At 46.9% G+C, this 26,989-nt stretch overlaps 1 protein-coding gene across 1 annotated transcript in view; it reads left to right on the top strand.

The window, feature by feature from the left end:
* The window catches only part of LOC134221863 (ankyrin-2-like), an 86,100-nt gene that overhangs the window by 43,095 nt on the left and 16,016 nt on the right, over positions 1-26,989 (top strand). The window contains exons 7-11 of the mRNA XM_062701034.1: positions 610-3,033; positions 3,739-3,885; positions 4,006-4,412; positions 16,234-16,584; positions 20,821-21,012. Coding sequence (XP_062557018.1) covers positions 610-3,033; positions 3,739-3,885; positions 4,006-4,412; positions 16,234-16,584; positions 20,821-21,012 — 3,521 coding nt within the window. The remainder of the gene's footprint in view (positions 1-609; positions 3,034-3,738; positions 3,886-4,005; positions 4,413-16,233; positions 16,585-20,820; positions 21,013-26,989) is intronic.

The following is a 26,989-nucleotide window of genomic DNA, read 5'->3' on the forward strand; positions in this document are numbered from 1 at the left end:
GTACAGTTTAGTTGTTTTTGAACATCCATCACGACGTCATATATTATCATCTCAGAACTTAATGTGCAACACACTCATACACAACATAGTCATCCAACATATAATCGCATAGTCGGATGGATCAAATAATCGAACATATTCATCCAGAATCGTCCACTTGGAGATGCACCCACCCATAATCTCGCCGACATGAAACGTTGTAGGTTATCCAACTGAATGTATGCCTAACACACATTTACATTGATGTCATTTAAATGGATGCCATTATATCATGTTCTCTATCTATTCGAAATCGCATCCATCATGTTACATATTTCTTCCATTTTAAATGACTTATTATAATTAATTACACGCTGCGGCCAATCAATCAATTTCGGTGGATAAACCTAACTTAACACTTGAACTAACTTGAACGAATGGCTATAAAACTATCGTCCCTCAAAAATCCACCGAAATCACCGAAATGTACTGCTCTGACGTCCTCGCCGCGCGTTATGTTCACATTCTTAAAATTAAATGTAAACCAAACACTCACTGCTACCCTCACTCCCAAACAAACCAACTCACAAATCAAACAATCGCCATCACTGGGAACGACCACGTCCGCAGACGACGCATACTCGGTGGTACCGGACAATGCCTCCACGACGGATTTCGAGGCATTCCGAGAATACCACTGGCTGGACACTCCGGACTCGGCGACCGCAGCGCAAACCAAGCTAACCAAGAGCGCCGCCCAAGCACAAACGTCCACCGCTCAGGGCATAGTATTAGCCTCAACCGAAGACTTAGACACACTGAGCCTCCAATCACCCGACATTGTTAACGAACGTAAACAACGATCACAGGCGACTCAAGACGCACAAGACATTGACGAACCGACACGGGCTTCCAAGGCACGAAAAGATTTCAACCTAGACCTCGACTCGAACACAACTACTCGTCACAAACCCGATAGGAAGACACATTTCGAGACGCACTCGAACCGTGGCACATCCCCAATGACAGACATCGTCGAATCACCGGATAGTGTACATCATTACGCACGTGGCGAATCGCCAGCAATCAAACTTGTCATCGGTCGGAAGGAAATCAAAACTTCCGACACTTCGGCCATCACGGAAAGTCGATTAACCGTCTACGGACACAAAGATGTAGAGATCTCAATCAGCTCACAGTCCACCATCAGTCTGACAACGACAACCACCTCGAAAGATGGTCGTGAAGTCAGCTCCGAAGTAATAAGCACCGGAACCAATGGTAAGGACTCCACCACTACCAAACGCTACAAACAATTCAAACTAATAGATGATGACGAGGACTCGGAGCGTGTTGAGCGCAAACGCGACGATACGGTTTCATTCTCTAAAAAGAAAAGTGTTTACCTATTTGGTAGTTTCGACTCCAGTAGCGAATCTCCAATCACAGAAGCTAGCGGGTCAGGTCACGTTACCGATACAGGTATTTCTTTGACAAGGGGTTTCACCGAGACCATGACTTCCCCGGGAATAGTGTCCTCTTCCGAAGAGAAGAACAAAAAAATCAGCATCGTCACAGATACCGCGGTCGACGTAGAGATTGAAGAGCTTGAGCTTACCGATGCTGGCTTAAGTCCAATACTTCCGGACGAAACGGACATCACAGCCGATTTCCAGATAACTGAAGAAGACGTTCATTTTGCACATACTGGAACGAGCCCAGTCGACTTTGATGAACACTCAGTATCTGCGGCTTTAGACACCTCAGAGGCAGGTACATTAACCGATCGAGTAGAAACAAAAGATGCATCCAACAGTCCACTCGATGCGCACGTCACATCAATTCTTAAACGGGATCTCACCAAAATGACCGACGAAGAACTACTAACAGGACGTCGCGGATCAGGCGACGTAAAAGCCAAAATAAAAATTCTCGAACAGAACCAAAAAATTCACAGCGCCCATAGCTCACCGAAGAAGAAGGTCGAATTCGAAGACCACCAAACGAAGCATGGTGACATTCAAGACTCTCCGAAAAAGCAAAAAGTTGCATCCGCAAAAATCAACGAACTTAAAAGATTGTTCGGCGAAGAACAACAGCCTGAAGAGTCTAACGTCATGTCCGAATCCATTCCACCCATCCATGAGGTGATCAAACAACTGGAACAGCGCATTGCCGTTGAACAAATCGACAAAAAGGTTCTTGAACACGTGGATGCTTCAGCTGTTCGCACTCTCCCACCTCCTGCCATCAAAAAAGAAACATTAACCGATCGTGACATAGTGGACTTGGAAGCGCAAATAATACCAACCGAAAAAATCACAGCAACAAAAGCACCCATTCTAGATCAAACTGAAGAAGAAGTTAAAATAACCAAACTTGTTCATGGAGTTCAACAGCTCGGACTACGAGAACAACGCCAGCGTGATCTACTCGCAGAAGAGAGAGAAATCGAAGCAATGACACAACTCGAAGAACCAGTTTGCGAAAAGATCGTCTGCAAAAAATATGTGCCCGAGTTGACCGAAGACGCAATCGAAGAATTTGAGCAAAAACGTGCGAATGATCTGATCAAAATGTTCGAAAGTAAACAATCCGCACCAACGGAATCTCCACAAAAAAGTCCGAAACACACTCGAACCAAACCAGACGAAGGCCCTAAAGCACTCGTCTCGGCAATCGAAGTCGAGAAAACCATTCATAGCCACGCTATTTTGACAACATCGGAAGAAACTCAACAAAAACGACGGTTCGTTGAACTGGAAAAATTAGAATCGCAAACGAGAGCAATAGGAAAAGTGTTCATTACGTCACAGAGACTATCCATGGAACAGTCGATTGATGAGGCAGAAAGTGAACAACATACAGAATCAGAAATTGTTGCGCAATACGAAGAAAAACTTAAACATGGGGAAATTTCGAAGCTTAACAGAAGTCTCCTACAAATGTTTGACACTAGTAAGAAATTCCAGACCTCGGAAGAGCAAATTACAGTACAGCAGGAAATATTACACAAACAAGACAACGACACAACTGACAAAATATACATTAGAAGTAAACGACAAGTTCAAAAGTTATCACCGGAAGAAGAATTGGTACAGAAATCAGTTGCTGACATCAAAGCACGATTCGACAAATTATCAAGAGAAGATATCACAGAACCGATAATATCTGGAAAACTGAAAGTGGAACAATTAAGCATCACACAAAAAATCCTAGACAAAGATGACAAAACTGAAGAATCCGAAATAGTTGAAAAGTATAGAAAACAATCTGATGACAAAACAATAATCACACAATTAAAATCAGTAAAACAAGATCTTACGAGGGATTCCGTGATTGGAGAAGAGCAAGTCGAAAAATCCGCAATTTTAATTAAAGCAGAAACCATTGACTTAATGGAATCAGCATCGGTAGTTGCTAAGAGCAAAAACAATGAAATTGCAGAAATCGAAGAAGTAGAAAAGAAAATGTTTGTATCCAAACAACGAACAGAACCTTATTATGCAAAAGCAGTTCATTTGTCTGAGGCCGAAACTGCCGAAGATGAGGAATCAGCTGATGTATCAGCATCACTAAAACTTAAGCAATTGGAAGAAATTGAAGAAGCTCTCACCGGAGCAATGACTGTCGAAGCTAAAACAACAGTATCGCCAGTTGTTGAACCTGAAACAGTCGAAAAGCTAGAGGAAGTCATCTCCGAATCCAAGACTGTCGAAGCTAAGAAACCAGCATCGCCAGTTGTTGGACCTGATACAGTCGAAAAGGTGATAACGGTGATCTCTAAAGCTAAGAAAACAGAAAAGGTAGAAGATTTTGAATCCGAGCCTGTCGAAAAGGTAGCAGTCATCTACAAAGCCAAGACTGTCGAAGCTAAGAAACCAGCATCGCCAGTTTCTGAACCTGGTACAGTCGAAAAAGTGGAAGAGGTGATCTCTGAAGCCAAGATTGTCGAAGCTGAGAAACCAGCATCGCCAGATGCTGAACCTGATACAGTCGAAAAGGTGGAAGAGGTGATCTCTGAAGCCAAGCCCGTCGAAGCTAAGGAACCGACATCGCCAGTTGCAGAACCTGGTACAGTCGAAAAGGTGGAAAAGGTGATATCTGAAGCCAAGACTTTCGAAACTAAGAAACCAGCATCGCCAGTTGCAGAACCTGGTACAGTCAAAGAGGTGGAAGAAGTGATCTCTAAGGCCACGATTGTCCAAGCCAAAAAACAGGCATCGCCAGTTTCTGAGTCTAATAAAGTCGAAAAGGTGGAAGAGGTGATCTCTGAAGCCAAGATAGTCGAAGATGAGAAACCAGCATCGCCAGATGCTGAACCTGATGCAGTCGAAAAGGTGGAAGAGGTGTTCTCTGACGACAAAACCGCCAAAGCTAAGAAACCAGCATCACCAGTTACTGAACCTGATATAGTCGAAAAGGTGGAAGAGGTGATCTCTGAAGCCACGACCGTCGAAGCTAAGAAACCAGCATCACCAGTTGCTGAACCTGATACAGTCGAAAAGGTGATCTCTGAAGCCAAGACCGTCGAAGCTAAGAAACCAGCATCGCCAGTTTCTGAACCTGATACAGTCGAAAAGGTGGAAGAGGTGATCTCTGAAGCCAAGACCGTCGAAGCTAAGAAACCAGCATCGCCAGTTTCTGAACCTGATACAGTTGAAGAGGTGATCTCTGAAGCCACGACCGTCGAAGCTAAGAAACCAGCATCACGAAGCTTGCTGAACCTGATACAGTCGAAAGATGATCTCTGAAGACAAGACCGTCGAAGCTAAGAAACCAGCATTGCCATTTTCTGAACCTGATACAGTCGAAAAGGTGGAAGAGGAGATCTCTGAAACAAAGACCGTCGAAGCAAAGAAACCAGCATCGCCAGTTACAGAACCTGATACAGTCGAAAAGGTGATCTCTGAAGCCAAGATTGTCGAAGCTGAGAAACCAGCATCGCCAGTTTCTGAACCTGATACAGTCGAAATGGTGGAAGAGGTGATCCTTGAAGACAAGACCGTCGAAGCTAAGAAACCAGCATCTCCAGTCTCTGAGCCTGATACAGTCGAAAAGGTGGAAGAGGTGATCTCTGAAGCCAAGACCGTCGAAGCTAAGAAACCAGCATCGCCAGTTTCTGAACCTGATACAGTCCAAAAGGTGGAAGAGGTGATCTCTGAAGCCACGACCGTCGAAGCTAAGAAACCAGCATCACCAGTTGCTGAACCTGATACAGTCGAAAAGGTGATCTCTGAAGCCAAGACCGTCGAAGCTAAGAAACCAGCATCGCCAGTTTCTGAACCTGATACAGTCGAAAAGGTGGAAGAAGTGATCTCTGAAACAAAGACCGTCGAAGCTAAGAAACCAGCATCGCCAGTTTCTGAACTTGATACAGTCGAAAAGGTGATCTCTGAAGCCAAAATTGTCGAAGCTATGAAACCAGCATCGCCAGTTTCTGAACCTGATACAGTCGAAAAGACGGAAGAGGTGACCTCTGGCGCCAAGATTGTAGAATCTAAGAAACCAGCATTGCAAATTTCTGAACCTGATACAGTCGTAAAGGAGAAAGAAGTGATCTCTGAAGCCACGACTGCCAAAGCTATGAAACTAGCATCGCCAGTTTCTGAACCTGATACAGTCGAGAAGGTGGAAGAGGTGATCTCTGAAGCCAAGACCGTCGAAGCTAAGAAACCAGCATCGCCAGTTTCTGAACCTGATACAGTCGAAAAGGTGATCTCTGAAGCCAAGATTGTCGAAGCTAAGAAACCAGCATCGCCAGTTGCTGAACCTGATACAGTCGAAAAGGTGATCTCTGAAGCCAAGACCGTCGAAGCTAAGAAACCAGCATCGCCAGTTTCTGAACCTGATACAGTCGAAAAGGTGGAAGAGGTAATCTTTGAAACCAGAACTGTCGAAGCTGAGAAACCAGCATCGCCAGTTTCTGAACCTGATACAGTCGAAAAGGTGGAAGAGGTAAGCTTTGAAACCAGAACTCTCGAAGCTAAGAAACCAGCATCGTCAGTTACAGTCGAAAAGGTGGAAGAGGTGATCTCTAAAGCCAAGACCGTCGAAGCTAAGAAACCAGCATCGCCAGTTTCTGAACCTGATACAGTCGAAAAGGTGGAAGAGGTAATCTTTGAAACCAGAACTGTTGAAGCTGAAAAACCAGCATCGCCAGTTTCTGAACCTGATACAGTCGAAAAGGTTGAAGAGGTGATCTCTGAAGTCAAAACCGTCGAAGCTAAGAAACCAGCATCGCCAGTTACAGAACCTGATACAGTCGAAAAGGTGATCTCTGAAGCCAAGATTGTCGAAGCTGAGAAACCAGCATCGCCAGTTACTGAACCTGATACAGTCGAAAAGGTGATCTCTGAAGCCAAGATTGTCGAAGCTAAGAAACCAGCATCGCCAGTTGCTGAACCTGATACAGTCGAAAAGGTGATCTCTGAAGCCAAGACCTCCGAAGTTAAGAAACCAGCATCGCTAGTTTCTGAGCCTGATGCAGTCGAAAAGGTGGAAGAGGTGATCCTTGTAGACAAGACCGTCGAAGCTAAGAAACCAGCATCGCCAGTTGCTGAACCTGATACAGTCGAAAAGGTGATCTCTGAAGCCAAGACCGTCGAAGCTAAGAAACCAGCATCGCCAGTTTCTGAACCTGATACAGTCGAAAAGGTGGAAGAGGTAAGCTTTGAAACCAGAACTCTCGAAGCTAAGAAACCAGCATCGCCAGTTACAGAACCTGATACAGTCGAAAAGGTGATCTCTGAAGCCAAGACCGTCGAAGCTAAGAAACCAGCATCAGCTGTTTCTGAACCTGATACAGTCGAAAAGGTGATCTCTGAAGCCAAGACCGTCGAAGCTAAGAAACCAGCATCGCCAGTTTCTGAACCTGATACAGTCGAAAAGGTGGAAGAGGTAATCTTTGAAACCAGAACTGTTGAAGCTGAAAAACCAGCATCGCCAGTTTCTGAACCTGATACAGTCGAAAAAGTGGAAGAGGTGATCTCTGAAGCCAAAACCGTCGAAGCTAAGAAACCAGCATCGCCAGTTACAGAACCTGATACAGTCGAAAAGGTGATCTCTGAAGACAAGACCGTCGAAGCTGAGAAACCAGCATTGCCAGTTTCTGAACCTGATGCAGTCGAAAAGGTGGAAGAGGTGATCCTTGAAGACAAGACCGTCGAAGCTAAGAAACCAGCATCGCCAGTTGCTGAACCTGATACAGTCGAAAAGGTGATCTCTGAAGCCAAGACCGTCGAAGCTAAGAAACCAGCATCGCCAGTTTCTGAACCTGATACAGTCGAAAAGGTGGAAGAGGTGATCTCTGAAACAAAGACCGTCGAAGCTAAGAAACCAGCATCGCCAGTTACAGAACCTGATACAGTCGAAAAGGTGATCTCTGAAGCCAAGATTGTCGAAGCTAAGAAACCAGCATCGCCAGTTGCTGAACCTGATACAGTCGAAAAGGTGATCTCTGAAGCCAAGACCGTCGAAGCTAAGAAACCAGCATCGCCAGTTTCTGAACCTGATACAGTCGAAAAGGTGGAAGAGGTAATCTTTGAAACCAGAACTGTTGAAGCTGAAAAACCAGCATCGCCAGTTTCTGAACCTGATACAGTCGAAAAAGTGGAAGAGGTGATCTCTGAAGCCAAAACCGTCGAAGCTAAGAAACCAGCATCGCCAGTTACAGAACCTGATACAGTCGAAAAGGTGATCTCTGAAGACAAGACCGTCGAAGCTGAGAAACCAGCATTGCCAGTTTCTGAACCTGATGCAGTCGAAAAGGTGGAAGAGGTGATCCTTGAAGACAAGACCGTCGAAGCTAAGAAACCAGCATCGCCAGTTTCTGAACCTGATACAGTCGAAAAGGTGGAAGAGGTGATCTCTGAAGCCAAGACCGTCGAAGCTAAGAAACCAGCATCGCCAGTTTCTGAACCTGTTACAGTCCAAAAGGTGGAAGAGATGATCTCTGATGCCACGACCGTCGAAGCTAAGAAACCAGCATCGCCAGTTGCTGAACCTGATACAGTCGAAAGGGTGATCTCTGAAGCCAAGACCGTCGAAGCAAAGAAACCAGCATCGCCAGTTACAGAACCTGATACAGTCGAAAAGGTGATCTCTGAAGCCAAAATTGTCGAAGCTGAGAAACCAGCATCGCCAGTTTCTGAACATGATACAGTCGAAAAGGTGGAAGAGGTGATCTCTGAAGCCACGACCGTCAAAGCTATGAAACTAGCATCGCCAGTTTCTGAACCTGATACAGTCGAAAAGGTGGAAGAGGTGATCTCTGAAGCCACGACCGTCAAAGCTATGAAACTAGCATCGCCAGTTTCTGAGCCTGATACAGTCGAAAAGGTAGAAGAGGTGATCATTGAAAACAAGACCGTCGAAGCTAAGAAACCAGCATCGCCAGTTTCTGAGCCTGATACAGTCGAGAAGGTAGAGGAGGTGATCTCTAAAGCCAAGACCGTCGAAGCTAAGAAACCAGCATCGCCAGTTTCTGAACCTGATACAGTCGAAAAGGTGGAAGAGGTGATCCTTGAAGACAAGACCGTCGAAGCTAAGAAACCAGCATTGCCAGTTTCTGAACCTGATACAGTCGAAAAGGTGGAAGAGGTGATCTCTGAAGCCAAGACCGTCGAAGCTAAGAAACCAGCATCGCCAGTTTCTGAACCTGATACAGTCCAAAAGGTGGAAGAGGTGATCTCTGAAGCCACGACCGTCAAAGCTAAGAAACCAGCATCGCCAGTTGCTGAACCTGATACAGTCGAAAAGGTGATCTCTGAAGCCAAGATTGTCGAAGCTAAGAAACCAGCATCGCCAGTTGCTGAACCTGATACAGTCGAAAAGGTGGAAGAGGTGATCTCTGAAGCCAAGACCGTCGAAGCTAAGAAGCCAGCATCGCCAGTTACAGAACCTGATACAGTCGAAAAGGTGATCTCTGAAGCCAAAATTGTCGAAGCTGAGAAACCAGCATCGCCAGTTTCTGAACCTGATACAGTCGGAAAGGTGGAAGAGGTGATCTCTGAAGCCAAGACCGTCGAAGCTAAGAAACCAGCATCGCCAGTTTCTGAACCTGATACAGTCGAAAAGATGGAAGAGGTGATCTCTGACGCCAAGATTGTCGAAGCTGAGAAACCAGCATCGCCAGTTTCTGAACCTGATACAGTCGAAAAGGTGGAAGAGGTGATCCTTGAAGACAAGACCGTCGAAGCTAAGAAACCAGCATCGCCAGTTACTGAACCGGATACAGTCGAAAAGATTGAAGAGGTGATCTCTAAAGCCACGACCGTCGAAGCTAAGAAACCAGCATCGCCAGTTTCTGAACCTGATATAGTCGAAAAGGTGGAAGAGGTGATCTCTGAAGCCAAGATTGTCGAAGCTGAGAAACCAGCATCGCCAGTTGCTGAACCTGATACAGTCGAAAAGGTGATCTCTGAAGCCAAGACCACCGAAGTTAAGAAACCAGCATCGCCAGTTTCTGAACCTGATATAGTCGAAAAGGTGGAAGAGGTGATCTCTGAAGCCAAGACCGTCGAAGCTAAGAAACCAGCATCGCCAGTTACTGAACCTGATACAGTCGAAAAGGTGGAAGAGGTGATCTCTGAAGCCAAGATTGTCGAAGCTGAGAAACCAGCATCGCCAGTTACTGAACCTGATACAGTCGAAAAGGTGATCTCTGAAGCCAAGATTGTCGAAGCTAAGAAACCAGCATCGCCAGTTGCTGAACCTGATACAGTCGAAAAGGTGATCTCTGAAGCCAAGACCGTCGAAGCTAAGAAACCAGCATCGCCAGTTTCTGAACCTGATACAGTCGAAAAGGTGGAAGAGGTAATCTTTGAAACCAGATCTGTCGAAACTGAAAAACCAGCATCGCCAGATTCTGAACCTGATACAGTCGAAAAAGTGGAAGAGGTGATCTCTGAAACAAAGACCGTCGAAGCTAAGAAACCAGCATCGCCAGTTACAGAACCTGATACAGTCGAAAAGGTGATCTCTGAAGCCAAGATTGTCGAAGCTAAGAAACCAGCATCGCCAGTTACAGAACCTGATACAGTCGAAAAGGTGATCTCTGAAGCCAAAATTGTCGAAGCTGAGAAACCAGCATCGCCAGTTTCTGAACCTGATACAGTCGGAAAGGTGGAAGAGGTGATCTCTGAAGCCACGACCGTCAAAGCTATGAAACTAGCATCGCCAGTTTCTGAGCCTGATACAGTCGAAAAGGTGGAAGAGGTGATCTCTGAAGCCAAGACCGTCGAAGCTAAGAAACCAGCATCGCCAGTTTCTGAACCTGATACAGTCGAAAAGATGGAAGAGGTGATCTCTGACGCCAAGATTGTAGAATCTAAGAAACCAGCATCGCCAGTTTCTGAACCTGATACAGTCGAAAATGTGGAAGAGGTAATCTTTGAAACCAGAACTGTCGAAGCTGAAAAACCAGCATCGCCAGTTTCTGAACCTGATACAGTCGAAAAGGTGGAAGAGGTGATCTCTGAAACAAAGACCGTCGAAGCTAAGAAACCAGCATCGCCAGTTACAGAACCTGATACAGTCGAAAAGGTGATCTCTGAAGCCAAGATTGTCGAAGCTAAGAAACCAGCATCGCCAGTTGCTGAACCTGATACAGTCGAAAAGGTGGAAGAGGTGATCTCTGAAGCCAAGACCGTCGAAGCTAAGAAGCCAGCATCGCCAGTTACAGAACCTGATACAGTCGAAAAGGTGATCTCTGAAGCCAAAATTGTCGAAGCTGAGAAACCTGCATCGCCAGTTTCTGAACCTGATACAGTCGTAAAGGAGAAAGAGGTGATCTCTGAAGCCAAGATTGTCGAAGCTGAGAAACCAGCATCGCCAGTTTCTGAACCTGATACAGTCGAAAAGGTGGAAGAGGTGATCCTTGAAGACAAGACCGTCGAAGCTAAGAAACCAGCATCGCCAGTTTCTGAGCCTGATACAGTCGAAAAGGTAGAGGAGGTGATCTCTGAAGCCAAGACCGTCGAAGCTAAGAAACCAGCATCGCCAGTTTCTGAACCTGATACAGTCGAAAAGGTGGAAGAGGTGATCCTTGAAGACAAGACCGTCGAAGCTAAGAAACCAGCATTGCCAGTTTCTGAACCTGATACAGTCGAAAAGGTGGAAGAGGTGATCTCTGAAGCCAAGACCGTCGAAGCTGAGAAACCAGCATCGCTAGTTTCTGAACCTGATACAGTCCAAAAGGTGGAAGAGGTGATCTCTGAAGCCACGACCGTCGAAACTAAGAAACCAGCATCGCCAGTTGCTGAACCTGATACAGTCGAAAAGGTGGAAGAGGTAATCTTTGAAACCAGAACTGTCGAAGCTGAAAAACCAGCATCGCCAGTTTCTGAACCTGATACAGTCGAAAAGGTGGAAGAGGTGATCTCTGAAACAAAGACCGTCGAAGCTAAGAAACCAGCATCGCCAGTTACAGAACCTGATACAGTCGAAAAGGTGATCTCTGAAGCCAAGATTGTCGAAGCTAAGAAACCAGCATCGCCAGTTGCTGAACCTGATACAGTCGAAAAGGTGGAAGAGGTGATCTCTGAAGCCAAGACCGTCGAAGCTAAGAAACCAGCATCGCCAGTTACTGAACCTGATACAGTCGAAAAGGTGATCTCTGAAGCCAAGACCGTCGAAGCTAAGAAACCAGCATCGCCAGTTACTGAACCGGATACAGTCGAAAAGATTGAAGAGGTGATCTCTAAAGCCACGACCGTCGAAGCTATAAAACCAGCATCGCCAGTTTCTGAACCTGATATAGTCGAAAAGGTGATCTCTGAAGCCAAGACCGTCGAAGCTAAGAAACCAGCATCGCCAGTTTCTGAGCCTGATACAGTCGAAAAGGTAGAGGAGGTGATCTCTGAAGCCACGACCGTCAATGCTATGAAACTAGTATCGCCAGTTTCTGAACCTGATACAGTCGTAAAGGAGAAAGAGGTGATCTCTGAAGCCAAGATTGTCGAAGCTGAGAAACCAGCATCGCCAGTTTCTGTACCTGAAAACGTAGAAGAGGATGAAACCGAGCTTATCGAAAAGGTAGAAATCATCCCTGAAGCAAAGATTTTCGAAACTGAGAAACCAGCATTGCCAGTTTCTGATACAGTTGAAAAGGTGGAAGAGGTGATCTCTGAAGCCACGACCGTCGAAGCTAAGAAACCAGCATTGCCAGTTGCTGAACCTGAAAAGGTAGAAGAGGATGAAACCGAGCCTATCGAAAAGGTAGAAATCATCTCTGAAGCCAAGATTGTCGAAACTGAGAAACCAGCATCGCCAGTTACTGAACCTGATACAGTCGAAAAGGTGGAAGAGGTGATCTCTGAAGCCACGACCGTCGAAGCTAAGAAACCAGCATTGCCAGTTTCTGAACCTGATACAGTCGAGAAGGTGGAAGAGTTGATCTCTGAAGCCACGACCGTCGAAGCTAAGAAACCAGCATTGCCAGTTGCTGAACCTGAAAAGGTAGAGGAGGATGAAACCGAGCCTATCGAAAAGGTACAAATCATCCCTGAAGCCAAGATTGTCGAAGCTAAGAAACCAGCATCGCCAGTTGTTGAACCTGATACAGTCGAAAAGGTGGAAGAGGTGATCTCTGAAGCCACGACCGTCGAGACTGAAAAACCAGCATCGCCAGTTGTTGAACCTGATACAGTCGAAAAGGTGGAAAAGGTGATCTCTGAAGCCACGACCGTCGAAGCTAAGAAACCAGTATCGCCAGTTGCTGAACCTGAAAAGGTAGAAGAGGATGAAACCGAGCCTATCGAAAAGGTAGAAATCATCCCTGAAGCCAAGATTGTCGAAACTGAGAAACCAGCATCGCCAGTTGCTGAGCCTGATACAGTCGAAAAGGTGGAGAAGGCGATCTCCGAAGCAACGACCGTCGAAGCTAAGAAACCAGTATTGCCAGTTTCTGAACCAGATACAGTCGAAAAGGTGGAAGAGGTGATCACTGAAACCAAGACCGTCGAAGCTAAGAAACCAACATCGCCAGTTTCTGAACCTGATACTATCGGAAAGGTGGAGGAGGCGATCTCTGAAGCCAAGATTGTCGAACCTGAGAAACCAGCATCGCCAGTTGCTGAACCTGATACAGTCGAAAAGGTGGAAGAGGTGATCTCTGAAGCCAAGACCGTCGAAGCTAAGAAACCAGCATCGCCAGTTTCTGAACCTGATACTATCGGAAAGGTGGAGGAGGCGATCTCTGAAGCCAAGATTGTCGAACCTGAGAAACCAGCATCGCCAGTTTCTGAACCTGATACAGTCGAAAAGGTGGAAGAGGTGATCTCTGAAGCCACGACCGTCGAAGCTAAGAAACCAGTATCGCCAGTTGCTGAACCTGAAAAGGTAGAAGAGGATGAAACCGAGCCTATCGAAAAGGTAGAAATCATCCCTGAAGCAAAGATTTTCGAAACTGTGAAACCAGCATTGCCAGTTTCTGAACCAGATACAGTCGAAAAGGTGGAAGAGGTGATCTCTGAACCCAAGACCTTTGAAGCTAAGAAACCAGTATTGCCAGTTACTGAACCTGAAACAGTCGAAAAGGTGGAAGAGGTGATCTCTGAAGCCACGACCGTCGAAGCTAAGAAACCAGCATCGCCAGTTTATGAACCTGATACAGTCGAAAAGGTGGAAGAGGTGATCTCTGAAGCCACGACCGTCGAAGCTAAGAAACCAGCATCGCCAGTTTCTGAACCTGATACTATCGGAAAGGTGGAGGAGGCGATCTCTGAAGCCAAGATTGTCGAACCTGAGAAACCAGCATCGCCAGTTGCTGAACCAGATACAGTCGAAAAGGTGGAAGAGGTGATCTCTGACGCCAAGACCGTCGAAGCTAAGAAACCAGCATCGCCAGTTTCTGAACCTGATACAGTCCAAAAGGTAGAAGAGTTGATCTCTGAAGCCAGGACCGTCGATGCTAAGAAACCAGCATCGCCAGTTTCTGAACCTGATACAGTCGAAAAGGGGGAGGAGGTGATCTCTGAAGCCACGACCGTCGAAGCTAAGAAACCAGCATCGCCAGATTTTGACCCTGATACTATCGGAAAGGTGGAGGAGGCGATCTCTGAAGCCAAGATTGTCGAACCTGAGAAACCAGCATCGCCAGTTGCTGAACCTGATACAGTCGAAAAGGTGGAAGAGGTGATCTCTGAAGCCAAGACCGTCGAAGCTAAGAAACCAGCATCGCCAGTTTCTGAACCTGATACAGTCGAAAAGGTGGAAGAGATGATCTCTGAAACCACGACCGTCGAAGCTAAGAAACCAGCATCGCCAGTTCCTGAACCTGATACAGTCGAAAAGGTGGAAGAGGTTATCTCTGTAGCCACGACCGCCGAAGCTAAGAAACCAGCATCGCCAGTTTCTGAACCTGATACTATCGGAAAGGTGGAGGAGGCGATCTCTGAAGCCAAGATTGTCGAACCTGAGAAACCAGCATCGCCAGTTGCTGAACCTGATACAGTCGAAAAGGTGGAAGAGGTGATCTCTGAAGCCAAGACCGTCGAAGCTAAGAAACCAGCATCGCCAGTTTCTGAACCTGATACAGTCGAAAAGGTGGAAGAGGTGATCTCTGAAACCACGACCGTCGAAGCTAAGAAACCAGCATCGCCAGTTTCTGAACCTGATACAGTCGAAAAGGTGGAAGAGGTGATCTCTGAAGCCAAGACCGTCGAAGCTAAGAAACCAGCTTCGCCAGTTTCTGAACCTGATACTATCGGAAAGGTGGAGGAGGCGATCTCTGAAGCCAAGATTGTCGAACCTGAGAAACCAGCATCGCCAGTTGCTGAACCTGATACAGTCGAAAAGGTGGAAGAGGTGATCTCTGAAGCCAAGACCGTCGAAGCTAAGAAACCAGCATCGCCAGTTTCTGAACCTGATACAGTCGAAAAGGTGGAAGAGGTAATCTCCGAAGCCAAGATTGTCGAATCTGAGAAACCAGCATTGCCAGTTACTGAACCTGAAACAGTCGAAAAGGTGGAAGAAATGATCTCTGAAGCCAAGACCGTCGAAGCTAAGAAACCAGCATCGCCAGTTTCTGAACCTGATACAGTCGAAAAGGTAGAAGAGGTGATCTCTGAAGCTACGACCGTCGAAGCTAAGAAACCAGCATCGCCAGTTTTTGAACCTGATACAGTCGAAAAGATTGAAGAGGTGATCTCTAAAGCCACGACCGTCGAAGCTATAAAACCAGCATCGCCAGTTTCTGAACCTGATATAGTCGAAAAGGTGATATCTGAAGCCAAGACCGTCGAAGCTAAGAAACCAGCATCGCCAGTTTCTGAGCCTGATACAGTCGAAAAGGTAGAGGAGGTGATCTCTGAAGCCACGACCGTCGAAGCTAAGAAACCAGCATCGCCAGTTTCTGAACCTGATACAGTCGAAAAGGTGGAAGAGGTGATCTCTGAAGCCAAGACCGTCGAAGCTAAGAAACCAGCATCGCCAGTTTCTGAACCTGATACAGTCGAAAAGGTGGAAGAGGTGATCTCTAAAGCCATGACCGTCGAAGCTAAGAAACCAGCATTGTCAGTTCCTGAGCCTGATACAGTCAAAAAGGTGGAAGAGGTGATCTCTGAAGCCAAGACCGTCGATGCTAAGAAACCAGCATCGCCAGTTTCTGAACCTGATACAGTCGAAAAGGAGGAGGAGGTGATCTCTGAAGCCACGACCGTCGGGACTGAGAAACCAGCATCGCCAGTTGCTGAACCTGATACAGTCGAAAGGGTGGAAGAGGTGATCTCTGAAGTCACGACCGTCGAAGCTAAGAAACCAGCATCGCCAGTTTCTGAACCTGATACAGTCGAAAAGGTGGAAGAGGTGATCTCTGAAGCCACGACCGTCGAAGTGAAGAAACCAGCATTGCCAGTTGCTGAACCTGAAAACGTAGAAGAGGATGAAACCGAGCTTATCGAAAAGGTAGAAATCATCCCTGAAGCAAAGATTTTCGAAACTGAGAAACCAGCATTGCCAGTTTCTGATACAGTCGAAAAGGTGGAAGAGGTGATCTCTGAAGCCACGACCGTCGAAGCTAAGAAACCAGCATTGCCAGTTGCTGAACCTGAAAAGGTAGAGGAGGATGAAACCGAGCCTATCGAAAAGGTAGAAATCATCTCTGAAGCCAAGATTGTCGAAACTGAGAAACCAGCATCGCCAGTTACTGAACCTGATACAGTCGAAAAGGTGGAAGAGGTGATCTCTGAAGCCACTACCGTCGAAGCTAAGAAACCAGCATTGCCAGTTTCTGAACCTGATACAGTCGAGAAGGTGGCAGAGTTGATCTCTGAAGCCACGACCGTCGAAGCTAAGAAACCAGCATCGCCAGTTGCTGAACCTGTAAAGGTAGAGGAGGATGAAACCGAGCCTATCGAAAAGGTACAAATCATCCCTGAAGCCAAGATTGTCGAAGCTAAGAAACCAGCATCGCCAGTGGTTGAACCTGATGCAGTCAAAAAGGTGGAAGAGGTGATTTCTGAAGCCACGACCGTCGAAGCTAAGAAACCAGTATCGCCAGTTGCTGAACCTGAAAAGGTAGAAGAGGATGAAACCGAGCCTATCGAAAAGGTAGAAATCATCCCTGAAGCCAAGATTGTCGAAACTGAGAAACCAGCATCGCCAGTTGCTGAGCCTGATACAGTCGAAAAGGTGGAGAAGGCGATCTCTGAAGCCACGACCGTCGAAGCTAAGAAACCAGCATTGCCAGTTTCTGAACCAGATACAGTCGAAAAGGTGGAAGAAGTGATCTCTGAAGCCACGACCGTCGAAGCTAAGAAACCAGCATCGCCAGTTTCTGAACCTGATACTATCGGAAAAGTGGAGGAGGCGATCTCTGAAGCCAAGATTGTCGAACCTGAGAAACCAGCATCGCCAGTTGCTGAACCTGATACAGTCGAAAAGGTGGAAGAGGTGATCTCTGAAGCCAAGACCGTCGAAGCTAAGAAACCAGCATCGCCAGTTTCTGAACCTGATACTATCGGAAAGGTGGAGGAGGCAATCTCTGAAGCCAAGATTGTCGAACCTGAGAAACCAGCATCGCCAGTTTCTGAACCTGATACAGTCGAAAAGGTGGAAGAGGTGATCTCTGAAGCCACGACCGTCGAAGCTAAGAAACCAGTATCGCCAGTTGCTGAACCTGAAAACGTAGAAGAGGATGAAACAGAGCCTATCGAAAAGGTAGAAATCATCCCTGAAGCAAAGATTTTCGAAACTGAGAAACCAGCATTGCCAGTTTCTGATACAGTCGAAAAGGTGGAAGAGGTGATCTCTGAACCCAAGACCGTCGAAGCTAAGAAACCAGCATTGCCAGTTACTGAACCTGATACAGTCGAAAAGGTGGAAGAGGTGATCTCTGAAGCCACGACCGTCGAAGCTAAGAAACCAGCATCGCCAGTTTCTGAACCTGATACAGTCGAAAAGGTGGAAGAGGTGATCTCTGAAGCCACGACCGTCGAAGCTAAGAAACCAGCATCGCCAGTTTCTGAACCTGATACTATCGGAAAGGTGGAGGAGGCGATCTCTGAAGCCAAGATTGTCGAACCTGAGAAACCAGCATCGCCAGTTGCTGAACCTGATACAGTCGAAAAGGTGGAAGAGGTGATCTCTGAAGCCAAGACCGTCGAAGCTAAGAAACCAGCATCGCCAGTTTCTGAACCTGATACAGTCGAAAAGGTGGAAGAGATGATCTCTGAAACCACGACCGTCGAAGCTAAGAAACCAGCATCGCCAGTTTCTGAACCTGATACAGTCGAAAAGGTGGAAGAGGTTATCTCTGAAGCCACGACCGCCGAAGCTAAGAAACCTGCATCGCCAGTTTTTGAACCTGATACTATCGGAAAGGTGGAGGAGGCGATCTCTGAAGCCAAGATTGTCGAAGCTAAGAAACCAGCATCGCCAGTTTCTGAACCTGATACAGTCGAAAAGGTGGAAGAGGTAATCTCCGAAGCCAAGATTGTCGAACCTGAGAAAACAGCTTCGCCAGTTTCTGAACCTGATACTATCGGAAAGGTGGAGGAGGCGATCTCTGAAGCCAAGATTGTCGAACCTGAGAAACCAGCATCGCCAGTTGCTGAACCTGATACAGTCGAAAAGGTGGAAGAGGTGATCTCTGAAGCCAAGACCGTCGAAGCTAAGAAACCAGCATCGCCAGTTTCTGAACCTGATACAGTCGAAAAGGTGGAAGAGGTGATCTCTGAAACCACGACCGTCGAAGCTAAGAAACCAGCATCGCCAGTTTCTGAACCTGATACAGTCGAAAAGGTGGAAGAGGTGATCTCTGAAGCCACGACCGTCGAAGCTAGGAAACCAGCATCGCCAGTTTCTGAACCTGATACTATCGGAAAGGTGGAGGAGGCGATCTCTGAAGCCAAGATTGTCGAACCTGAGAAACCAGCATCGCCAGTTGCTGAACCTGATACAGTCGAAAAGGTGGAAGAGGTGATCTCTGAAGCCAAGACCGTCGAAGCTAAGAAACCAGCATCGCCAGTTTCTGAACCTGATACAGTCGAAAAGGTGGAAGAGGTAATCTCCGAAGCCAAGATTGTCGAATCTGAGAAACCAGCATTGCCAGTTACTGAACCTGAAACAGTCGAAAAGGTGGAAGAAATGATCTCTGAAGCCAAGACCGTCGAAGCTAAGAAACCAGCATCGCCAGTTTCTGAACCTGATACAGTCGAAAAGGTAGAAGAGGTGATCTCTGAAGCTACGACCGTCGAAGCTAAGAAACCAGCATCGCCAGTTTCTGAACCTGATACTATCGGAAAGGTGGAAGAAGTAATCTCCGAAGCCAAGATTGTCGAACCTGAGAAAACAGCATCGCCAGTTTCTGAACCTGATACAGTCGAAAAGGAGGAAAAGGTGATCTCTGAAGCCAAGACCGTCGAAGCTAAGAAACCAGCATTGCCAGTTGCTGAACCTGAAAAGGTAGAAGAGGATGAAACCGAGCCTATCGAAAAGGTACAAATCATCCCTGAAGCCAAGACCGTCGAAGCTAAGAAACCAGCATCGCCAGTTTCTGAGCCTGATACAGTCGAAAAGGTAGAAGAGGTGATCTCTGAAACCAGAACTGTCGAAGCTGAAAAACCAGCATCGCCAGTTTCTGAACCTGATACAGTCGAAAAGGTGGAAGAGGTGATCTCTGAAACAAAGACTGTCGAAGCTAAGAAACCAGCATCGCCAGTTACAGAACCTGATACAGTCGAAAAGGTGATCTCTGAAGCCAAGATTGTCGAAGCTAAGAAACCTGCATCGCCAGTTTCTGAACCTGATACAGTCGTGAAGGAGAAAGAGGTGATCTCTGAAGCCAAGATTGTCGAAGCTGAGAAACCAGCATCGCCAGTTTCTGAACCTGATACAGTCGAAATGGTGGAAGAGGTGATCCTTGAAGACAAGACCGTCGAAGCTAAGAAACCAGCATCGCCAGTTTCTGAGCCTGATACAGTCGAAAAGGTAGAGGAGGTGATCTCTGAAGCCAAGACCGTCGAAGCTAAGAAACCAGCATCGCCAGTTTCTGAACCTGATACAGTCGAAAAGGTGGAAGAGGTGATCTCTGAAGCCAAGACCGTCGAAGCTGAGAAACCAGCATCGCTAGTTTCTGAACCTGATACAGTCCAAAAGGTGGAAGAGGTGATCTCTGAAGCCACGACCGTCGAAACTAAGAAACCAGCATCGCCAGTTGCTGAACCTGATACAGTCGAAAAGGTGATCTCTGAAGCCAAGACCGTCGAAGCTAAGAAACCAGCATCGCCAGTTTCTGAACCTGATACAGTCGAAAAGGTGGAAGAGGTGATCTCTGAAACAAAGACCGTCGAAGCTAAGAAACCAGCATCGCCAGTTACAGAACCTGATACAGTCGAAAAGGTGATCTCTGAAGCCAAAATTGTCGAAGCTGAGAAACCAGCATCGCCAGTTTCTGAACCTGATACAGTCGGAAAGGTGGAAGAGGTGATCTCTGAAGCCACGACCGTCAAAGCTATGAAACTAGCATCGCCAGTTTCTGAACCTGATACAGTCGAAAAGGTGGAAGAGGTGATCTCTGAAGCCAAGACCGTCGAAGCTAAGAAACCAGCATCGCCAGTTTCTGAACCTGATACAGTCGAAAAGGTGGAAGAGGTAATCTCCGAAGCCAAGATTGTCGAATCTGAGAAATCAGCATCGCCAGTTTCTGAACCTGATACAGTCGAAAAGGTGGAAGAGGTAATCTCTGAAGCCACGACCGTCAAAGCTATGAAACTAGTATCGCCAGTTTCTGAACCTGATACAGTCGAAAAGGTGGAAAAGGTGATCTCTGAAGCCAAGACCGCCGAAGCTAAGAAACCAGCATCGCCAGTTTCTGCACCTGATACAGTCGAAAAGGTGGAAGAGGTGATCTCTGAATCCATGACCGTCGAAGCTAAGAAACCAGCATCGCCAGTTTCTGAACCTGATACTATCGGAAAGGTGGAAGAAGTAATCTCCGAAGCCAAGATTGTCGAACCTGAGAAAACAGCTTCGCCAGTTGCTGAACCTGATACAGTCGAAAAGGTGGAGGAGGCGATCTCTGAAGCCAAGATTGTCGAACCTGAGAAACCAGCATCGCCAGTTGCTGAACCTGATACAGTCGAAAAGGTGGAAGAGGTAATCTCCGAAGCCAAGATTGTCGAATCTGAGAAACCAGCATTGCCAGTTACTGAACCTGAAACAGTCGAAAAGGTGGAAGAAATGATCTCTGAAGCCAAGACCGTCGAAGCTAAGAAACCAGCATCGCCAGTTTCTGAACCTGATACAGTCGAAAAGGTAGAAGAGGTGATCTCTGAAGCTACGACCGTCGAAGCTAAGAAACCAGCATCGCCAGTTTCTGAACCTGATACTATCGGAAAGGTGGAAGAAGTTATCTCCGAAGCCAAGATTGTCGAACCTGAGAAAACAGCATCGCCAGTTGCTGAACCTGATACAGCCGAAAAGGTGGAAGAGGTGATCTCTGAAGCCAAGATTGTCGAACCTGAGAAACCAGCATTGCCAGTTGCTGAACCTGAAAAGGAAGAAGAGGATGGAACCGAGCCTATTGAAAAGGTTCAAATCATCCCTGAAGCCAAGACCGTCGAAGCTAAGAAACCAGCATCGCCAGTTACAGAACCTGATACAGTCGAAAAGGTGATCTCTGAAGCCAAGATTGTCGAAGCTAAGAAAACAGCATCGCCAGTTTCTGAACCTGATACAGTCGTAAAGGAGAAAGAGGTGATCTCTGAAGCCAAGATTGTCGAAGCTGAGAAACCAGCATCGCCAGTTTCTGAACCTGATACAGTCGAAATGGTGGAAGAGGTGATCCTTGAAGACAAGACCGTCGAAGCTAAGAAACCAGTATCGCCAGTTTCTGAGCCTGATACAGTCGAAAAGGTAGAGGAGGTGATCTCTGAAGCCAAGACCGTCGAAGCTAAGAAACCAGCATCGCCAGTTTCTGAACCTGATACAGTCGAAAAGGTGGAAGAGGTGATCCTTGAAGACAAGACCGTCGAAGCTAAGAAACCAGCATTGCCAGTTTCTGAACCTGATACAGTCGAAAAGGTGGAAGAGGTGATCTCTGAAGCCAAGACCGTCGAAGCTAAGAAACCAGCATCGCCAGTTTCTGAACCTGATACAGTCCAAAAGGTGGAAAGGGTGATCTCTGAAGCCACGACCGTCGAAAATAAAAAACCAGCATCGCCAGTTGCTGAACCTGATACAGTCGAAAAGGTGATCTCTGAAGCCAAGACCGTCGAGGCTAAGAAACCAGCATCGCCAGTTTCTGAACCTGATACAGTCGAAAATGTGGAAGAGGTAATCTTTGAAACCAGAACTGTCGAAGCTGAAAAACCAGCATCGCCAGTTTCTGAACCTGATACAGTCGAAAAGGTGGAAGAGGTAATCTTTGAAACCAGAACTGTCGAAGCTGAAAAATCAGCATCGCCAGTTTCTGAACCTGATACAGTCGAAAAGGTGGAAGAGGTGATCTCTGAAACAAAGACTGACGAAGCTAAGAAACCAGCATCGCCAGTTACAGAACCTGATACAGTCGAAAAGGTGATCTCTGAAGCCAAAATTGTCGAAGCTGAGAAACCAGCATCGCCAGTTTCTGAACCTGATACAGTCGGAAAGGTGGAAGAGGTGATCTCTGAAGCCACGACCGTCAAAGCTATGAAACTAGTATCGCCAGTTTCTGAACCTGATACAGTCGAAAAGGTGGAAGAGGTGATCTCTGAAGCCAAGACCGTCGAAGCAAAGAAACCAGCATCGCCAGTTTCTGAACCTGATACAGTCGAAAAGGTGGAAGAGGTGATCCTTGAAGACAAGACCGTCGAAGCTAAGAAACCAGCATTGCCAGTTTCTGAACCTGATACAGTCGAAAAGGTGGAAAAGGTGATCCTTGAAGACAAGACCGTCGAAGCTAAGAAACCAGCATCGCCAGTGGTTGAACCTGATACAGTCGAAAAGGTGGAAGAGGTGATCTCTGAAGCCACGACCGTCGAAGCTAAGAAACCAGCATCGCCAGTTTCTGAACCTGATACTATCGGAAAGGTGGAGGAGGCGATCTCTGAAGCCAAGACCGTCGAAGCTAAGAAACCAGCATCGCCAGTTTCTGAACCTGATACAGTCGAAAAGGTGGAAGAGGTAATCTCCGAAGCCAAGATTGTCGAATCTGAGAAACCAGCATCGCTAGTTACTGAACCTGATACAGTCGAAAAGGTGGAAGAGGTTATCTCTGAAGCCAAGACCGTCGAAGCTAAGAAACCAGCATCGCCAGTTTCTGCACCTGATACAGTCGAAAAGGTGGAAGAGGTGATCTCTGAAGCTACGACCGTCGAAGCTAAGAAACCAGCATCGCCAGTTTCTGAACCTGATACTATCGGAAAGGTGGAAGAAGTAATCTCCGAAGCCAAGATTGTCGAACCTGAGAAAACAGCATCGCCAGTTGCTGAACCTGATACAGTCGAAAAGGTGGAAGAGGTGATCTCTGAAGCCAAGACCGTCGAAGCTAAGAAACCAGCATCGCCAGTTTCTGAACCTGATACAGTCGAAAAGGTGGAAGAGATGATCTCTGAAGCCACGACCGTCGAAGCTAAGAAACCAGCATCGCCAATTTCTGAAAAGGTAGAAGAGGATGAAACCGAGCCTCTCGAAAAGGTACAAATCATCCCTGAAGCCAAGACCGTCGAAGCTAAGAAACCAGCATCGTCAGTTTCTGAACCTGATACAGTCGAAAAGGTGGAAGAGGTGATCTCTGAAACAAAGACTGTCGAAGCTAAGAAACCAGCATCGCCAGTTTCTGAACCTGATACAGTCGTAAAGGAGAAAGAGGTGATCTCTGAAGCCAAGATTGTCGAAGCTGAGAAACCAGCATCGCCAGTTTCTGAACCTGATACAGTCGAAATGGTGGAAGAGGTGATCCTTGAAGATAAGACCGTCGAAGCTAAGAAACCAGAATCGCCAGTTTCTGAGCCTGATACAGTCGAAAAGGTAGAAGAGGTGATCTCTGAAACCAGAACTGTCGAAGCTGAAAAATCAGCATCGCCAGTTTCTGAACCTGATACAGTCGAAAAGGTGGAAGAGGTGATCTCTAAAGCCAAGACCGTCGAAGCTAAGAAACCAGCATCGCCAGTTTCTGAGCCTGATACAGTCGAAAAGGTAGAAGAGGTGATCTCTGAAACCAGAACTGTCGAAGCTGAAAAATCAGCATCGCCAGTTTCTGAACCTGATACAGTCGAAAAGATGGAAGAGGTGATCTCTGACGCCAAGATTGTAGAATCTAAGAAACCAGCATTGCAAGTTTCTGAACCTGATACAGTCGTAAAGGAGAAAGAGGTGATCTCTGAAGCCAAGATTGTCGAAGCTGAGAAACCAGCATCGCCAGTTTCTGAACCTGATACAGTCGAAAAGGTGGAAGAGGTGATCCTTGAAGACAAGACCGTCGAAGCTAAGAAACCAGCATCGCCAGTTTCTGAGCCTGATACAGTCGAAAAGGTGGAAGAGGTGATCTCTGAAGCCAAGACCGTCGAAGCTAAGAAACCAGCATCGCCAGTTTCTGAACCTGATACAGTCCAAAAGGTGGAAGAGGTGATCTCTGAAGCCACGACCGTCGAAACTAAGAAACCAGCATCGCCAGTTGCTGAACCTGATACAGTCGAAAAGGTGATCTCTGAAGCCAAGACCGTCGAAGCTAAGAAACCAGCATCGCCAGTTTCTGAACCTGATACAGTCGAAAATGTGGAAGAGGTAATCTTTGAAACCAGAACTGTCGAAGCTGAAAAACCAGCATCGCCAGTTTCTGAACCTGATACAGTCGAAAAGGTGGAAGAGGTGATCTCTGAAACAAAGACCGTCGAAGCTAAGAAACCAGCATCGCCAGTTACAGAACCTGATACAGTCGAAAAGGTGATCTCTGAAGCCAAAATTGTCGAAGCTGAGAAACCAGCATCGCCAGTTTCTGAACCTGATACAGTCGGAAAGGTGGAAGAGGTGATCTCTGAAGCCACGACCGTCAAAGCTATGAAACTAGCATCGCCAGTTTCTGAACCTGATACAGTCGAAAAGGTGGAAGAGGTGATCTCTGAAGCCAAGACCGTCGAAGCTAAGAAACCAGCATCGCCAGTTTCTGAACCTGATACAGTCCAAAAGGTGGAAAGGGTGATCTCTGAAGCCACGACCGTCGAAACTAAGAAACCAGCATCGCCAGTTGCTGAACCTGATACAGTCGAAAAGGTGATCTCTGAAGCCAAGACCGTCGAAGCTAAGAAACCAGCATCGCCAGTTTCTGAACCTGATACAGTCGAAAAGGTGGAAGAGGTAATCTTTGAAACCAGAACTGTCGAAGCTGAAAAACCAGCATCGCCAGTTTCTGAACCTGATACAGTCGAAAAGGTGGAAGAGGTGATCTCTGAAACAAAGACCGTCGAAGCTAAGAAACCAGCATCGCCAGTTACAGAACCTGATACAGTCGAAAAGGTGATCTCTGAAGCCAAAATTGTCGAAGCTGAGAAACCAGCATCGCCAGTTTCTGAACCTGATACAGTCGAAAAGGTGGAAGAGGTGATCCTTGAAGACAAGACCGTCGAAGCTAAGAAACCAGCATCGCCAGTGGTTGAACCTGATACAGTCGAAAAGGTGGAAAAGGTGATCTCTGAAGCCACGAGCGTCGAAGCTAAGAAACCAGTATCGCCAGTTGCTGAACCTGAAAAGGTAGAAGAGGATGAAACCGTGCCTATCGAAAAGGTAGAAATCATCCCTGAAGCCAAGATTGTCGAAACTGAGAAACCAGCATTGCCAGTTGCTGAGCCTGATACGGTCGAAAAGCTGGAAGAGGCAATCTCTGAAGCCACAACCGTCGAAGCTAAGAAACCAGCATCGCCAGTTTCTGAGCCTGAATCAGTCCAAAAGGTGGAAAAGTTGTTCTCTGAAGCCACGACCGTCGAAGCTAAGAAACCAGCATTGCCAGTTGCTGAACCTGATACAGTCGAAAAGGTGGAAGAAGTGATCTCTGAAGCCAAGACCGTCGAAGCTGAGAAACCAGCATCGCTAGTTTCTGAGCCTGATACGGTCGAAAAGCTGGAAGAGGCGATCTCTGAAGCCACGACCGTCGAAGCTAAGAAACCAGCATTGCCAGTTTCTGAACCTGATACAGACGAGAAGGTGGAAGAGTTGAAATCTGAAGCCACGACAGTCGAAGCTAAGAAACCAGCATCGCCAGTTTCTGAACCTGATACAGTCGAAAAGGTGGAAGAGGTGATCCTTGAAGACAAGACCGTCGAAGCTAAGAAACCAGCATCGCCAGTGGTTGAACCTGATACAGTCGAAAAGGTGGAAAAGGTGATCTCTGAAGCCACGACCGTCGAAGCTAAGAAACCAGCATTGTCAGTTGCTGAACCTGAAAAGGTAGAAGAGGATGAAACCGAGCCTATCGAAAAGGTACAAATCATCCCTGAAGCCAAGATTGTCGAAGCTCGGAAACCAGCATCGCCAGTTGCTGAACCTGATACAGTCGAAAAGGTGGAAGAGGTAATCTGTGAACCAAAGATTGTCGAAGCTAAGAAACCAGCATCGCCAGTGGTTGAACCTGATACAGTCGAAAAGGTGGAAGAGGCGATCTCTGAAGCCAAGACCGTCGAAGCTAAGAAACCAGCATCGCCAGTTTCTGAACCTGATACAGTCGAAAAGGTGGAAGGGGTGATCTCTGAAGCCAAGACCGTCGAAGCTAAGAAACCAGCATCGCCAGTTTCTGAACCTGATACAGTCGAAAAGGTGGAAGAGATGATCTCTGAAGCCACGACCGTCGAAGCTAAGAAACCAGCATTGCCAGTTGCTGAACCTGAAAAGGTAGAAGAGGATGAAACCGAGCCTATCGAAAAGGTACAAATCATCCCTGAAGCCAAGACCGTCGAAGCTAAGAAACCAGCATCGCCAGTTTCTGAGCCTGATACAGTCGAAAAGGTAGAAGAGGTGATCTCTGAAACCAGAACTGTCGAAGCTGAAAAACCAGCATCGCCAGTTTCTGAACCTGATACTGTCGAAAAGGTGGAAGAGGTGATCTCTGAAACAAAGACTGTCGAAGCTAAGAAACCAGCATCGCCAGTTACAGAACCTGATACAGTCGAAAAGGTGTTCTCTGAAGCCAAGATTGTCGGAGCTAAGAAACCTGCATCGCCAGTTTCTGAACCTGATACAGTCGTAAAGGAGAAAGAGGTGATCTCTGAAGCCAAGATTGTCGAAGCTGAGAAACCAGCATCGCCAGTTTCTGAACCTGATACAGTCGAAATGGTGGAAGAGGTGATCCTTGAAGACAAGACCGTCGAAGCTAAGAAACCAGAATCGCCAGTTTCTGAGCCTGATACAGTCGAAAAGGTAGAGGAGGTGATCTCTGATGCCAAGACCGTCGAAGCTAAGAAACCAGCATCGCCAGTTTCTGAACCTGATACAGTCGAAAAGGTGGAAGAGGTGATCTCTGAAGCCAAGACCGTCGAAGCTAAGAAACCAGCATCGCCAGTTTCTGAACCTGATACAGTCGAAAAGGTGGAAGAGG

This window comes from Armigeres subalbatus, chromosome 3 (assembly GCF_024139115.2).
Source record: "Armigeres subalbatus isolate Guangzhou_Male chromosome 3, GZ_Asu_2, whole genome shotgun sequence".
NCBI lineage: Eukaryota > Metazoa > Arthropoda > Insecta > Diptera > Culicidae > Armigeres > Armigeres subalbatus.